The 15,667-nt window shown below is 38.1% G+C and overlaps 1 protein-coding gene across 15 annotated transcripts in view; it reads left to right on the plus strand.

Annotated features, from left to right (window-relative positions):
* The window catches only part of NEO1 (neogenin 1), a 235,864-nt gene that overhangs the window by 66,087 nt on the left and 154,110 nt on the right, over nt 1–15,667 (plus strand). For all 15 annotated transcript variants that reach the window (XM_027971564.2, XM_027971570.2, XM_027971572.2 and 12 more), the window contains exons 2-4: nt 2,642–2,959; nt 11,525–11,800; nt 15,271–15,424. In XM_027971564.2, the coding sequence (XP_027827365.1) occupies nt 2,642–2,959; nt 11,525–11,800; nt 15,271–15,424 (748 nt within the window). The remainder of the gene's footprint in view (nt 1–2,641; nt 2,960–11,524; nt 11,801–15,270; nt 15,425–15,667) is intronic.

A 15,667-nucleotide genomic window follows, 5' to 3' on the forward strand; every position in this document is an offset into this window, starting at 1 on the left:
TTTTATAAGGGAGAAAGTTTTGAATACAGAAAGAAATCAGCCCCTCAGAGCTAGGATTTGCAACCATGTCTACCTGACTGCGTTTTACCAAAGTTTTTTCCCACTTGGCTGTTTTTGCTAGGGGAGGGAGAAGGGAAGAAGGTTTAAGACTGCAGAAAAGGAAAGTGCTGTTACTATAATAAATTTTTATTGAATAAAGTCACATATTTTTCATTTTGAAACGTGATTGGAAAGGTAGATGCTGTAAATTAGAACAATCAAATTGAATTTCTGTATTAGGATATTATGATGTTGAAAATTTCTGATCCAGCTTTGGTAATAAGTGGACATTTGTTTTTTAAATGATATATCTGTACCGTAAAAGTTTTTCAAAACAATGTGTTTATCAGTTAAAATCATCCATGTAATATTAACAACTAGCCACTTATCTAATTTGAAATTCCCAGGAAAGGAGTTCTGCGTACTTAACAGATTCAGTTTTTGGAGGAGTTAGCTGTACAGGGCTGAGAGGGGACATTGATTGCTGTCTAGCAAAACGGGATAGAAAACATTTGTTAATGCTTGAGTGTTGCCTGTTCTTAATAGATAACATTAATGTATTTGGTTGAGCCCTTAGAATGTTGAATTGCTTGAACTGACTTTTAAATGTTTTAATTATAAATTGAGAACCAGAAAGAAGAGAACCTGAACTCTATGGTGATAGTGAACTCTGAGAGCTCCTTCATCAGGAAGGGTAAAATATGGGATTAAGGACTGACTAGATGGAATAGGATGATCAAAAGTAATGTTAAAGAGTAAAAGAAATATGAAGTCCATAAAGAGCGAAGAGATAATTTTCCTAGGGTAACACTGTACAGAGTACTTATATTTGTAGGTATATAAAAATGTTTGCTTATCCTTCTGTTTCATATTCCTGCTACTATCAATAACTTTGAACTTCTTTAGGCAATAAGACGGCTAGATATCTTTTTATTTCTGCCAGTATTCATGTCCTATGTGGTTTTTTTTTTTTTTAACTCTGGGTGCGATACAATTTAAGAATAATTATTGGTCACATAAAGTGTGCAGTGAGTGTTATGATTTGTTGATATTTGTGGGTAGGGGCATTTCAGCTGAAATGAATCTCTTGTGGATATTTTCCTTTCATAAGATGGAATTCCATCAAGAAGTGTGAAATATTCTATCAAAAAGTGAGGAATAGTCTATCAAGAAGTGAGAGCTATTCCATTAAGAAGTGAGAAATTTGCAGAGACTTGGGAGCATAGAAGAGATCAGATAGGATCATTAAACCTATTTCAGAATAATGTGTATGGTGACTCTGGTTATAGTAAACTAAAATTAAACGAACAAGTGGATAGGGACTCAGAACCCTGGTGAGAAGTATAGGACGGTTTTTTTACAAAGTCAGCTGAGAAATGGGTGTCTGATAACACTCCTGCTGTGACAAAGGAAGAGTGGTTAGAGACAGTGGTGGTGGATCTTTTGGAAAATAATCCTCTGTCCTCAACAAAGGATTAATCACCACCAACAACAGAAAATTTGTTATTAAAAGGATGACAAGGATGCATAAGCAATTGTTCATATTTTTAAAAGTAAATAATACAGAAATCCATGAACTGAAAACCCTTCTCCCCATACGCTCTCCATCAGCAGCTCAATCCCACTACTCTCCCCAAGAGAAAACTCTGTTGACTGTTTAGTATTTATTTTTCCAGACTTCTTCTATATTTATATTTAAATATATGCACATGGACATATATAGTCATGTGTACATATGTTTTAATATAAGTGGGACATCCTGTACACATTTTAAAACTTGAATGTTTTTTATTTAGAAAATATATGCATTTTGACAATCATTAAATCTCAGTATATGAACATACCCTAGACTTTTCATAGTGTTGCCTTCTAGGCACACTATGTATATGGAGATGAAAGTAGCTTTATTTCTGCTTAAAGAAACAATGAAACCACAAAAGTAGTAGCACAAAACAAAGCTAAATTTTTTAAAATAATCTTAGGACAAAGAAAACCTTTTAAAATACAACAGGCTTACTTTTAGGTAGTTAAAATGTATTAACTAAAAATCAAAGTAGAAAAAAGAACATTTACAAAACACAGTTATCTATGTCCAAAGATTGGTTTTAGTCAATAGGATGAATAATCCATTAGAAAAATGGAGACAGTATCTGTATAGTGAATTTATGAAAGAAATACAGCCAGTAAACATAGAAGAAATACCTTATTACCAAAGAATCATTTCAATTTTCTGCCTCTTTTACATTCTGTAGAAAATTTCACTTTTTGAATATTAGAATTTTAAATATTTCTAGATCTCATTTTAGGGTTTATAATAAAACGTCTACTAGATATTCATATCATCTAGCAAGGCTGGATTATTTCCCGTAGCAAGGTCTTTTTCCTAAATGGGTCAAGTTTTGATTTCCTAATAAAAATAGGTTTTATTTATTAGATATGGATATGAATTTATTGAATATTCATAGTAAAATGACTGTATTTTTGTATCATACCTAAAGGAGAAGCCACTTAAAAATAATTTTTGGACATGTTATATTTTCTCACAGAAATAATAGAGAAAAGTTTTGTTTAACTTTGTTCTTTTTCTTTATTATTTTTATAGGATCCAGCATTCGGACATTCACTCCATTTTATTTTTTGGTGGAACCAGTGGATACACTCTCAGTTAGAGGCTCTTCTGTTATATTAAACTGTTCAGCACATTCTGAGCCTTCTCCAAAAATTGAATGGAAAAAAGATGGAACTCTTTTAAACTTAGTGTCAGATGATCGACGCCAGCTTCTCCCAGATGGGTCTTTGTTTATCAGCAGTGTGGTGCATTCCAAACACAATAAACCTGATGAAGGTTATTATCAGTGTGTAGCCACTGTTGAGAGTCTTGGAACTATTGTCAGCAGAACAGCCAAGCTCACAGTAGCAGGTAAGTTTCATTGAATAATTTATTTGTATTTTCAGGTTTTCATAAAGAGTAAATCTTGGTAAAAGTGGTATTATCCTAGAGTTTTCATTAAATTGGTTACAGCAAATACACTCATTTAACAAGTATCAATTGAGCATATACTGTGTATAGGATTATGCTTGGATTTGCTCATTCTGTAGGGAGAAAACTGGAGCACTTTTTTACTTTCTAATGGTTTCAGGGTGTTATCAGAAGTACTGAACCAGGTTTTGTAATCTTTTTAACCTGGAAATGACCAAAGTTGTGTAGGAAAGTTGAGCCACTTTGATTACGAGCTTTTATCCTACCCAGCATAATCATTTAGTGTGATTCTATAAAGCCTGTAGTATAGCCAGAGACTTTGTTCTTTATGCCTTAATCAGGAAAATAATATTTAATTGGATTTTTTAAAATCTGTAGGATGTATATATGTGTGTATGTGTGTGTATATATGTGTGTGTGTATATATATACACATATATATATAAAAACACGTATAGGATTCCCAGGTGGCTCAGTGGTAAAGAATCCTCCTGCTATTGCAGGAGATGTAGGTTGGATCCCTGGGTCAGGAAGATCACCTGGAGTAGGAAATAGCAACCTACTGCAGTATTCTTGCCTGTAAAATCCCATGGGCAGAAGAACCTGGTGGTCTACAGTCCTGTAGTCCATGGGGTCGCGGACAGTTAGACACGACTAAGCATGCACGCTCAAGGCTATGGTTTTTCCAGTGGTCATGTATGGATGTGAGAGTTGGACTATAAAAAAAAGCTGAGCACAGAAGAACTGATGCTTTTGAACTGTGGTGTTGGAGAAGACTCTTGAGAGTCCGTTGGACTGCAAGGAGATCCAACCAGTCCATCCTAAAGGAGATCAGTCCTGGGTGTTCATCAGAAGGACTGATGCTGAAGCTGAAACTCCAATACTTTGGCCACTTGATGTGGCCATTTGGAAAGACCCCATTGCTGGGAAAGATTGAGGGCAGGAGGAGAAGGGGACGACAGAGGATGAGATGGTTGGATGGTATCACCAACACAATGGACACGGGTTTGGGTGGACTCCGGGAGTTGGTGATGGACAGGGAGGCCTGTTGTACTGCGGTTCATGGGGTCGCAAAGAGTCGGACACAACTGAGCGACTGAACTGAAGCATGCATGCACGCATGCTTGTATGCCTATATATGTGTGTGTGTGTGTATGAATGAAGAGCAGAAAAGTTATAAAGAGAAAAAGGTCACTCCCTTTTAGAGCATTCCTATTTGAAGAATGTTGGAAAGTGTAACAACAGTTAAAGATCAAGAAGAGTAAGCTATGTTTCCTAAAGAGTTGTAGTGGACAAACATTCAGATCATTGTTTCTACACTTGAGAATCAGATGAAATAAGTTCTTGTAAAGGGTCACACTGTACAAAAATTGTTTTATCTTTGGCTTATATTCTCACCTTGGTGAAATGTGAACGTGTGAAAAAAGAGTATGTCTGAGACAGTAGTTTCCTATTTTATTCCCATTCCAGAGTCATGGTCCCCCCTCCCCTGCTCACTCCAGGCTGTATTAATATTTGCTCATTCAATCAGTGTATGACGGCTCTTTTCTTCTTAGGAACCAAATACTCAAAGTTGAATTTGAGTGTGATGTATAGCCACTATAATTATTTCATAATCACAGATTGAGGATTGGGGGAAAAAAAAGAATCAGGCCTCTTGACAATTTGCCTTTTCCTTTTTTTCTTCTCTCTTTTAAAAATCTTTTTTTGCCAGGCTCTTTCCAACTGTTGATAAATAAGTTAGCATTATGACTGACTGCCTCTGTAACTCAAGTTCTTGAACTGGGCTTTTAACCTTGACTCATTCCTCTCAGCTGTCCCCCACGTCCAGTCACCAAATCCACTGAATTCTGCTTCCTAATTTCTCTGTACTTGATTCACAGGCTCCTTCCTGAGGCTACTCCTGGTCATCCCTCGGCACAGCCTAGTAACTACCTGGCATCTTATTTTTCCCCTTCTCTTACCCCATCTCCACTCTGTGGTCAGAGGACTCTTTCTCACCCTTCAGTGACTCTAATGTAAACTGCATCAAGTTAATGGCTGAACTCTTTAACAGGCTTCTTGAGTCCTTTCATGAGCTGGCCTCCACTTCTCCAGCTTCATCTCTTAGCACTCCACCCTGCTTCTGTCCCTGCTCCCTACCACCTCACCACCCTCACCACTTTTAGGCTCTAGCGGATTCGCTTCCCTTTCCTCCTCTGCCTCTGGCCTTTGCTTATGGCTTCCTCACTGCCTATTAATCCTATCCTCTACCTTTTCTTCTCCTCCTTCTCCTCTGGTTCATGCCTCCTTTTAGCTTTCATATCCTTTAGGAAGCATGTTTTTTTAAAATTTTATCCCAATCCTGAACCCCCCTCCCATCTCCCTCCCCATACCATCTCTCTGGGTCATCCCAGTACACCAGCCCCAAGCATCCTGTATCCTGCATCAAACCTAGACTGGCATTTTTGACTTAATATTTAAGTAAACAGGTTATTTTAATACAAAACCAAAATTCTTTTGCTGCCAATAGGATTCTGTAGGAGAGTTTAATATGCTTTTGGTCTGGATATCAGGAGGAAATAGTATCTAAGCTAAGCGATGAATAGAAGTTCTTTTTAATAGTTGCATAGCATCCCTTGTATTTGTATATATTGGGCTTTATCTAAACATTCCCTTTTTGTCGAATACTGTAACATAGTGAACAAACTTTTGTTAATCTTTATGTCTATAGAATAGACTGTTAGAATTTGTAATTCTACTAATAGCTGGATCATAGGGTATACTCTGTGTGTATATGTCATTTAAAAAGATAGCACTGAACTGTTTGGCAGTTTCTCAGAGTATTAACTATAGAATTACCATATGACTGAGCAGTTCTGCTCCTGTGCATTAGGAGACATGAAAAGATATGTCCACATAGAAGTTTGTACATGAATGTTCATAGCAGCATTTTTTGTAATAGTCAGAAAGTGGAAACAGCTTACATGTCTATCAAGTGATGAATGGATAACTACAATGTAGTATATTCATACATGGAATATTATTCAGCAATAAGGAGGAATGAAGTGCTGATACACACACACACACACACACACACACACACACACACACACACACACACACACACACACACACACACACACACACACACACACACACACACACACACACACACACACACACACACACACACACACACACACACGTATCCAGTTCAGTTCAGTTGCTCAGTCATGTCCGACTCTTTGCAATCCCATGAACCACAGCACGCCAGGCCTCCCTGTCTATCACCAACTCCCGGAGTTCACCCAAACCCATGTCCATTGAGTCAGTGATGTCATCTAACCATCTCATCCTCTATTGTCCCCTTCTCCTCCTGCCCTCAATCTTTCCCAGCATCAGGGTCTTTTCAAATGAGTCAGCTGTTCACATCAGGTGGCCAAATATTGGAGTTTCAGCTTCAACATCAGTCCTTTCAATGAACACCCAGGACTGATCTCCTTTAGGATGGACTGGTTGGATCTCCTTGCAGTCCAACGGACTCTCAAGAGTCTTCTCCAACACCACAGTTCAAAAGCATCAATTCTTCAGTGCTCAGCTTTCTTTATAGTCCAACTCTCACATCCATACATGACCACTGGGAAAACCATAGCCTTGACTAGATGGACCTTTGTTTATAAAGTAATGTCTCTGCTTTTTAATATGCTGTCCAGGTTGGTCCTAACTTTCCTTCCAAGGAGCAAATGTCTTTTAATTTCATGGCTGCAATCACCATCTGCAGTGATTTTGGAGCCCCCCAAAATAAAGTCAGCCACTGTATATAGTAACATGAATAAACCTTAAAAGCAGTGTGGTAAGTGAAATAAGTCACTCACAGAAGACCACGTATCATATGACTTCATGTATATGAAATGTCCAGAACAGGCAAATACGTAGAACCAAACAAAAGGTAGATTTGTGGTTTTCTAGGACTGAAGATGGGAGGAATAAGGGCATGGAGTGGGTGGGAAAGGGGTGAGTGTAAGAAATGGGAATGACTGCAAGTGAATAGAAAGTTTCTTTGGGGATGATGAAAGTGTTTTAAAATTAGATTATAGTGATAGTTGCAAAACTGGGCATATACTAAAAACAATTGAATTGTGTACTTTATTTTTTTTTATTTTTTATTTTTTTTTATTTTTAGTTTTTTATTTTTTAAATTTTAAAATCTTTAATTCTTACATGCATTCCCAAACATGAACCCCCCTCCCACCTCCCTCCCCATAACATCTTTCTGGGTCATCCCCATGCACCAGCCCCAAGCATGCTGCATCCTGCGTCAGACATAGACTGGCGATTCAATTCACATGATAGTATACATGTTAGAATGTCATTCTCCCAAATCATCCCACCCTCTCCCTCTCCCTCTGAGTCCAAAAGTCCGTTATACACATCTGTGTCTCTTTCCCTGTCTTGCATACAGGGTCGTCATTGCCATCTTCCTAAATTCCATATATATGTGTTAGTATACTGTATTGGTGTTTTTCTTTCTGGCTTACTTCACTCTGTATAATCGGCTCCAGTTTCATCCATCTCATCAGAACTGATTCAAATGAATTCTTTTTAACGGCTGAGTAATACTCCATTGTGTATATGTACCACAGCTTTCTTATCCATTCATCTGCTGATGGACATCTAGGTTGTTTCCATGTCCTGGCTATTATAAACAGTGCTGCGATGAACATTGGGGTACATGTGTCTCTTTCAATTCTGGTTTCCTCGGTGTGTATGCCCAGAAGTGGGATTGCTGGGTCATAAGGTAGTTCTACCATAGCAAAAATCAACAAAGCCAAAAGCTGGTTCTTTGAAAGGATAAATAAAATTGACAAACCATTAGCCAGACTCATCAAGAAGCAAAGAGAGAAAAATCAAATAAATAAAATTAGAAATGAAAATGGAGAGATCACAACAGACAACACAGAAATACAAAGGATCATAAGAGACTACTATCAGCAGTTGTATGCCAATAAAATGGACAACATGGAAGAAATGGACAAATTCTTAGAAAAGTACAATTTTCCAAAACTGAACCAGGAAGAAATAGAAAACCTTAACAGACCCATCACAAGCACGGAAATTGATACTGTAATCAGAAATCTTCCAGCAAACAAAAGCCCAGGTCCAGATGGCTTCACAGCTGAATTCTACCAAAAATTTCGAGAAGAGCTAACACCTATCCTACTCAAACTCTTCCAGAAAATTGAATTGTGTACTTTAAATGGTACCTTTTAAGGTATATAAATTGTAGCTCAATTAAACTTTTTTTAGATGCTGCCAAAAAAAAAAAAAAAAAGAATGCTGCTGCCATTTCAAAAGATTATTGATTAGAGTTCTTTGTTTGCAAGCAATAGAAACTGACTCTGGCTGGCCAAGTCAAATAAAGAAGAGGAACTTTTGAAAACCTGCTAAGTTGATAGCTCATAGAATTAAATGTGAGAGGTCATTTTCCCTGGGCTGTCTCATCTCTCCACACCAGAAATGTTTTCTTTGACTGTCTGGGCAGTACTCTAGCTGTGGGTATTTTGTGCCCGAAGGTGGGATGACTGGGTAGTCTAAATACAGACACTGTTAATCCCATCGTGTCAACCTCATATCTCACTCCCACTCTCCTTCTGCAGTCCTCCAGAGGCAGTAGGACAAACTGGTCTCCCACTTGTGAGCACAGGAAGCCGCAGCATTTTCTGCCTTGATATGTCAGTTACGAGTTTCTCCATCTGCTTTCCCTATCCAGAAACTTTTTGAAATCTCTTGTCTGCCAACTCCACATATGTTGTTGTGGGTTTGTATTTTTAAAAACTACTCATTTTCATGAGAGCACAGGAGGGAGAATATTTTGACTTTTTAAAAATAGAACTAACTGGTCCTTGGTTTTATTTGATTCCTTTTTCCTGTTTTATTAGTTTCTGTGTTTATCTTTGTTAATTATTCAAATTTTCTAATTTCTGAAAAGTAGATATTTGGCTAATTATATGTTTATTTTTTACTTCAAAAGTCCTCTTGAAATAAAAAGATAAAAAATTGTAGCAGGGTTAGACACTTTTAAGAGTATTCTATCCATATGGAGTAATTGACCATCATAGAACAGGAAAAACTGAAAATTATGTTTCTCATAATTTAATTTGTTAGCCTTTAAAGAAACATTTTGTTGCAGCCTGAGCATTTTAAAGTCACTTAATTTTTTTTTTATACAATTTTTTTTTCCCCTTGGCAAAAACAAGTTTATTGAAGAAAGAATGGAAAGAACACCTTAAGGAAGAGGTGGACCAAGCCAAGAGAGGTTCTGGCCTCATTTTTATATAATTTTTAGAGGTTACTTTCCCTGATAAGCTGAGTTGGTAAAGAACCCACCTGCAATGCAGGAGACCCCGGTTCAGTTCCTGCGTCAGGAAGATCTGCTGGAGAAGGGATAGGCTACCCACTCCGGTATTCTTGGGCTTCCCTTGTGGCTCAGCTGTTAAAGAGTCCACCTGCAATGCTGGAGACCTGGGTTCGATCCCTAGGTTGGGAAGATCCCCTGGAGAAGGGAAAGGCTACCCACTCTGGTATTCTGGCCTGGAGAATTCTATGGACTGTAGAGTCCATGGAGTCGCAAAGAGTCAGACCCAACTGAGTGCCTTGCACTTTCACTTCCATTTACAGTTTTTATAAAAATTATTGTCTGTGCTCCCGTGTTGTGCAGTACGTCCTTGAGCCTGTCTTACACTCAGTAGTTTGTACCTCCCCCTCCCTTGTGTCACCCCCATACTTGCCTCCTATAACCACTCATTTGTTCTCTATATCTGTTCCTAACCATTACATTCTGTGGCATCTACAGAGTATTTATGACTGTTTTTTTTGGTTAATATTTTATTTTGAAATAATTACTAATTTGTGGAATTGTTGCAAGAATGAAACCAAGAAATCTCATGTATTCTTCACTCTTATTACCCGATTGTTAACATTTTACCACATTTGCCTTATCATCTAATATGTGCTGCTGCTGCTAAGTCACTTCAGTCGTGTCCGACTCTGTGCGACCCCATAGACGGCAGCCCACCAGGCTCTCCCGTCCCTGGGATTCTCCAGGCAAGAACACTGCAGTGGGTTGCCATCTCCTTCTCCAGTGCATGAAAGTGAAAAGTGAAAGTGAAGTCACTCAGTCGTGTTTGACTCTTAGCAACCCCATGGACTGCTGCCCACCAGGCTCCTCCGACCATGGGATTTTCCGCGCAAGAGTACTGGAGTGGGGTGCTGTTGCCTTCTCCGCTAATATGTGCATACCCACATAATTTTTTTTCTGACTCGTTCAGAGTAATTTGCAAATGTCACCAACCTGAATTCTTTTGTTTATATTTCCTAAAAACAAGAACCTTAGTAAATATCCATCAATATTAGGAAAATAACCTTAATAAAAAATACTATCATTTAATTGATAGGTACAGTTCAGATTTCACTGGTTATCTCAATAATGTTCTTAATAGCAGAAAAAACAAAAGTAAAAACTCTGCCCCATCATCCCTCGTCCTTTCCAGTCCTGGATTGCAAGTTTAGTCCTTAGTCATTCTCTCTTTAGATTTTTACCATCTCAAACCATTATTCAGTTCATCCTTGTCTTATTTTGGATTTTCTAGTTTTCCTCCATGAATGGATTCAGGTTTTGCATTTTGGGGAGGAATGTCACAGAAGTGATGGTGTATTTTTAGTGCATCGTATCAGAAAGCATGTGGTGTTTTGTTTCGTTACTGGTAGTGTTAACTTTTATTACTTGGTTAAGATTGTCTGTACTATGTCTCTCTACTCTAAAGTTAATAAATATTTTGTACTTTTAAGTATTTGGAGAAGATATAATTTGATACTCTATAAACATCCCTAGTCCTCATCCAACTTTCACTTACTAGTTTTAGCATCCATTCTTCCTTCTTTGCTGCATTAATTATCATTATCCCAGAGTTAGCCAGAGGGAACTCCTTTTGATCTGACTTCTGTGTCCTTTGGCTATGTCCATTTTAGTCTTTGGGTACTTACTTACTTTCTGTCACAAGATGTTCCAGACTCATATTTCCTAGAATAGTCCTAGAATCAGCCATTTATCCAAGAAGCATTAGTTCCTTGAGGTAGAGAATTGTATTTTAGTAATCATGATCAGGTCACCATATGTATTCATTGTTACTGGAGTAAGATTGATTCTGGGCTCTTTCTGGACAGGGCTAGGATATATGTGTGTGTGTGTGTGTGTGTGTACATATTTGTAATAACTATAGGTGAAATGTATATATATATATTTGTACCTTGTTTATTCAACTATGAGGAATCTGACTCCAGTTATTCCTAGTACATTATTTACTTGATCTGTATCCCTGTATGTAGCCAGTTTCCTGACCCACAGACCTTCTTTTTAAACCTGGTTCCACTATACTTGTGGCCAAACAGGCTAACTTGTTCCTAGTTCCGTGACTAAAGTAATATTTAACTACATTTTATTTTTTTCTTTTTCTTTATTGTCTAGGTCTTCCAAGATTTGCCAGCCAGCCAGAGCCTTCTTCAGTTTACATTGGGAACAGTGCAGTTCTGAATTGTGAAGTTAATGCAGATTTGGTCCCATTTGTGAGGTGGGAACAGAACAAACAGCCTCTTCTTCTGGATGATAGAGTAATCAAACTTCCAAGCGGAATGCTAGTTATCAGCAACGCAACTGAAGGAGATGGGGGACTCTATCGATGCATGGTTGAAAGTGGTGGGCCACCAAAGTATAGTGAGGAAGCTGAATTAAAAGTTCTTCCAGGTATTAATTCATTATCAGGATTGATGGTTTTATATTTGTTAATGGGTAAAAATTGTCCTGTTAGAATTTTTTTAAATAAACACGGTTACAGGTGTGGTATGATATATTAATGCCAGCGTAAAGAATTTCAGTTTCTTGCAGGGAGAGAGAAGAAGAAAATATACCAGAAAGATCGTCTCTGGTGAATAGATTGGTCAGTAAATATTTACGAAGCAGTAAGGTACAGTCAGTATCTATGGCATTCTTGGAAAACAAACATTAGTTCTGTGTCTTTTGTCAAACCTCTGTCTTTTTCTTTCCGTCTTTTGTCAAACCTCTTGTCTACCTTTTTCTTTTCTGTCTCCTCCAGTAATATACTTTTTATAGTTCTCATACCTCCTTGTGAAGTTAAATCTTTTTAGTTATAAGAATCACAGACTTACTAAGGCTAGTTCATATAAGGGATGGGCAGAATAGTAATTGTTAATGTAGCAGCTCTAGAGATACTGGTGAGTCAGAGGTCTTCATAATGCTCCCTCATTTTATGTCAGCCTAGCTCTTCTCTCTGTCTTTCCTTCTTTTTCTGGGTTCTCATCCTTGCTGCCCTTACTGGCTTTCCTCATAATCTGTTTTGTGTGTCTTTTCTCAAATGTGTAACTTCTGTTTTCTCATGACGTCCTCTCACTTGTGGCTCATCATAGTCCCTGTAACTTCTTGGTGTTTCATGACCTTTTACCTTCTGTTCTAACTGCTGTATTTCATATTTCTTATATTTCAAATCTAGTTTATGAATATAATTGGACCATTCCTACCTTGTTTGGGCAGTTTATATATATATAATGATTGTATACACTTTTTTTTAGCCCATGGATTGGCTTGCAAAGGGAGGCCAACATTATGAGCAACCACTCTTGAGACACTCAAACCACATGTCACATGTTTGCTCAAAGCCTCCTAATAGTTTCCCATCTCAGAGTAAATGTTAAAAGCCCTTGGACTGTAAGGTTTTGTATAATCCTAAAGCCACTTCCCTCCCCATCTCTCTTACATCTCATCCCCATCTCTCCCTCACTGTGTGACTGTGGCCACCTGATGTTTTTAGACAACTGCAAACATGCTCTTGCTTCGGGGTCTTTCTGCTTACCATTTCTCTGCCTGGATCCTCTTCCTTCAGATAGCTCTGCTTGACTCTCTGCCTTACCTCTCTGCTCAGATACCATTTATCAGTGAAGCCTTCCTTGACCACTGTTTAAGACAACAGTCTTCCATTTCTGCCCCAGTGCTTTCTCCCCCTGCATTTTACTTGAGAATATATCACCATCTGACACACTATATCTCTTATTTGTTGTCTCTCTCCCCTTATTAATATGTAAGCTCAACTAGGGCAGGGAATTTTGTCTGCTGCCGAGAATGGTGATTGGTACACAGAAGCCAATAAATATACAGATTTGTTTGTTTCAATAAAAATTTGAAACTGAAAGTGAAGTCGCTCAGTCGTGTCCGACTCTTTGCGACCCTATGGACTATATGTAGCCTACCAGGCTCCTCCGTCCATGGGATTTTCCAGGCAAGAGTACTGGAATGCGTTGCCATTTCCTTCTCTAGAGGATCTTCCCGACCCAGGGATTGAATCCTGGTCTCCCGCATTATAAGCAGATGCTTTACTGTCTGAGCCACCAGGGAAGTCCTAGTTCAAGGTAGGAAAAGAAAGAACTATTGCTCTATAGCAATGTCTTCCAACCTACTTTCTGACTTGCTTTTATATAGAAGAGGTCTTATTTCATGGCAGACAGAGGTGATATTTTTTCTCTGAATCTGTATCAATCACAAATCCTCCAGACCAGGTTGAGGTAAATAAGTAAGATTCTTGGTGTCAAAAGATGAACCACCATGAAATGTCTGAAACAAAAAATACAGATTGTTTTGTTTACCTAAGGGAGAGCTATGATTGTAAAGCATAGTCATCTTGAATAATGCAGACTGCTAATATCCTATGAAATTTTTTGAAAGACATTGTTCTTGGTTAGGAGACTGGGTCGGGAAGATCCTGTGGAGAAGGAAATGGCAACCAACTCCAATATTCTTGCCTAGAGGATCCCATAGGCAGAGGAGCCTGGCAGGCTACAGTCCATGGGGCCACAAGAGTCAGACATGACAGTGACTAAACCAACAGTCTCCTGTAAAATTTTTTGAAAGACATTGTTCTTAGTGTGTTGGTTAGGAGACTGGGATGGGTTGATGTCAGTAACAGAAACATGTTTTATCATTGGTTACAGAGATGAGAACAATGTCAGCCTTAGAAGCAAGGCATTCCACCACTGAATGGCTAATAACTTTTAGAGGCATTGGATAAACTCATTGTTTGGCTTTCAAAGCATGTTCACTGAAGAGAGTTATGCTGAACTATTATACAGTATTTGTTAGCATGACTACAGAACTGTCATTGATTAGTTACACAAGTTTAAAGCCAGCTCTGGTGGTTGTCACAATGGTTATAGAACATGTTTTCCTAAGAGTTTGGAGCAAAGAATCTCATCTCTGCCTGAGAACAGTCTTTCTTCTCAAAACTTAACAGTAGAAAGATGGTACTGATGAACCTGTTTTCAGGGCAGCAGTGGAGATGCAGACATAGAGAACAGACTTCTGGACAGAGTAGGGGAAGGAGAGAGTGGGATGAATTCAGACAGTAGCATGGAAACATATACGTTACCATATGTAAAACAGATAGCCAGTGGGAAATTGCTTTCTGATGCTGGGAGCTTAGGCTGGTGCTCTATGATACCTAGAAGGGTGGGAGTTGGGAGGAAGATTCAAGAGGCTGGGGACATGGGTATACCTATGGCTTGTTCATGTTAATGTGTGGCAAACACCAACACAATGTTATGAAACCATTATCTTCCAATTAAAAAAAAACAAACTAGAAATATCACCCCCATCTAATAGATCTTCTACCCCAGGAGTGACCTTTTCATATGCCTAGAAGAGGGTGATTCTGTAAAGTGTGAACACACATATAGTGGTAGCTTGATAGTTGCACCATTGTAAAAATTAAAAGAGTAACTATCTCAATAAGCAAATTAAATAGATGAAGCTCAAAGATTTTTAGAAGTAGCACACAGGTATAGGAAAGGAAAAGAACGGAAACCTCTTATGATATCTCTGATTGATGAGGATGCTAAGGTCCTGAGCTTGCTCAGTCTTTTTCCTATTTGTACCACTTATGAAGTATTTTCCTTATGTTATCTTTTAAAATGAAGGGAGGTCAAGTCAGATCTCACTCAGGTGACCAGTAAGGACACTGAAAGCAAGAGCTATCACTTAAACATGTTTAAGCCTCCCAGAGAGCCTCAGACAAAGTTTTGTACACGGGAATTATTAAGAAATGCTTGCTAATTTAAATGGAATTTTCCTGAATTTTTGCTTAAACTATTTCGTTGTATAAAGCCACACAGACTCTTAACCGTTTTCTTTTGTTTTAATTTTTTTCTCAGATCCTGGTGCCACATCAAGCTTGGTGTTTTTGAAACAGCCTTCTTCCTTAGTCAGAGTCATTGGTCAGAGTGCAGTGTTGCCGTGTGTTGCTTCAGGACTTCCTACTCCAGCCATTAGATGGATGAAAAATGAGGAGACAGTTGACACAGAAAGGTAACTCTGTCTGCCTAAAAGCCTTTTTCAGCCTTGGCTTGTGACTTCGTCTAATCTTATTTGAGACTACTGATTAATTTTAAAAAGGTTATCTCTTTTATTTTTATTTAAACACATCATGATGCTTATTTATCATTCTTGAAATATGTTTATATGCTGTATATGATTAGGATGTTCAAAGAATGCTTTTAAGATATTAAGGGATAATTTTTCCATTGGTTCTTCTTAGCTTAAGGCCCTTAG

Source organism: Ovis aries, chromosome 7, assembly GCF_016772045.2.
Source record: "Ovis aries strain OAR_USU_Benz2616 breed Rambouillet chromosome 7, ARS-UI_Ramb_v3.0, whole genome shotgun sequence".
Lineage (NCBI taxonomy): Eukaryota > Metazoa > Chordata > Mammalia > Artiodactyla > Bovidae > Ovis > Ovis aries.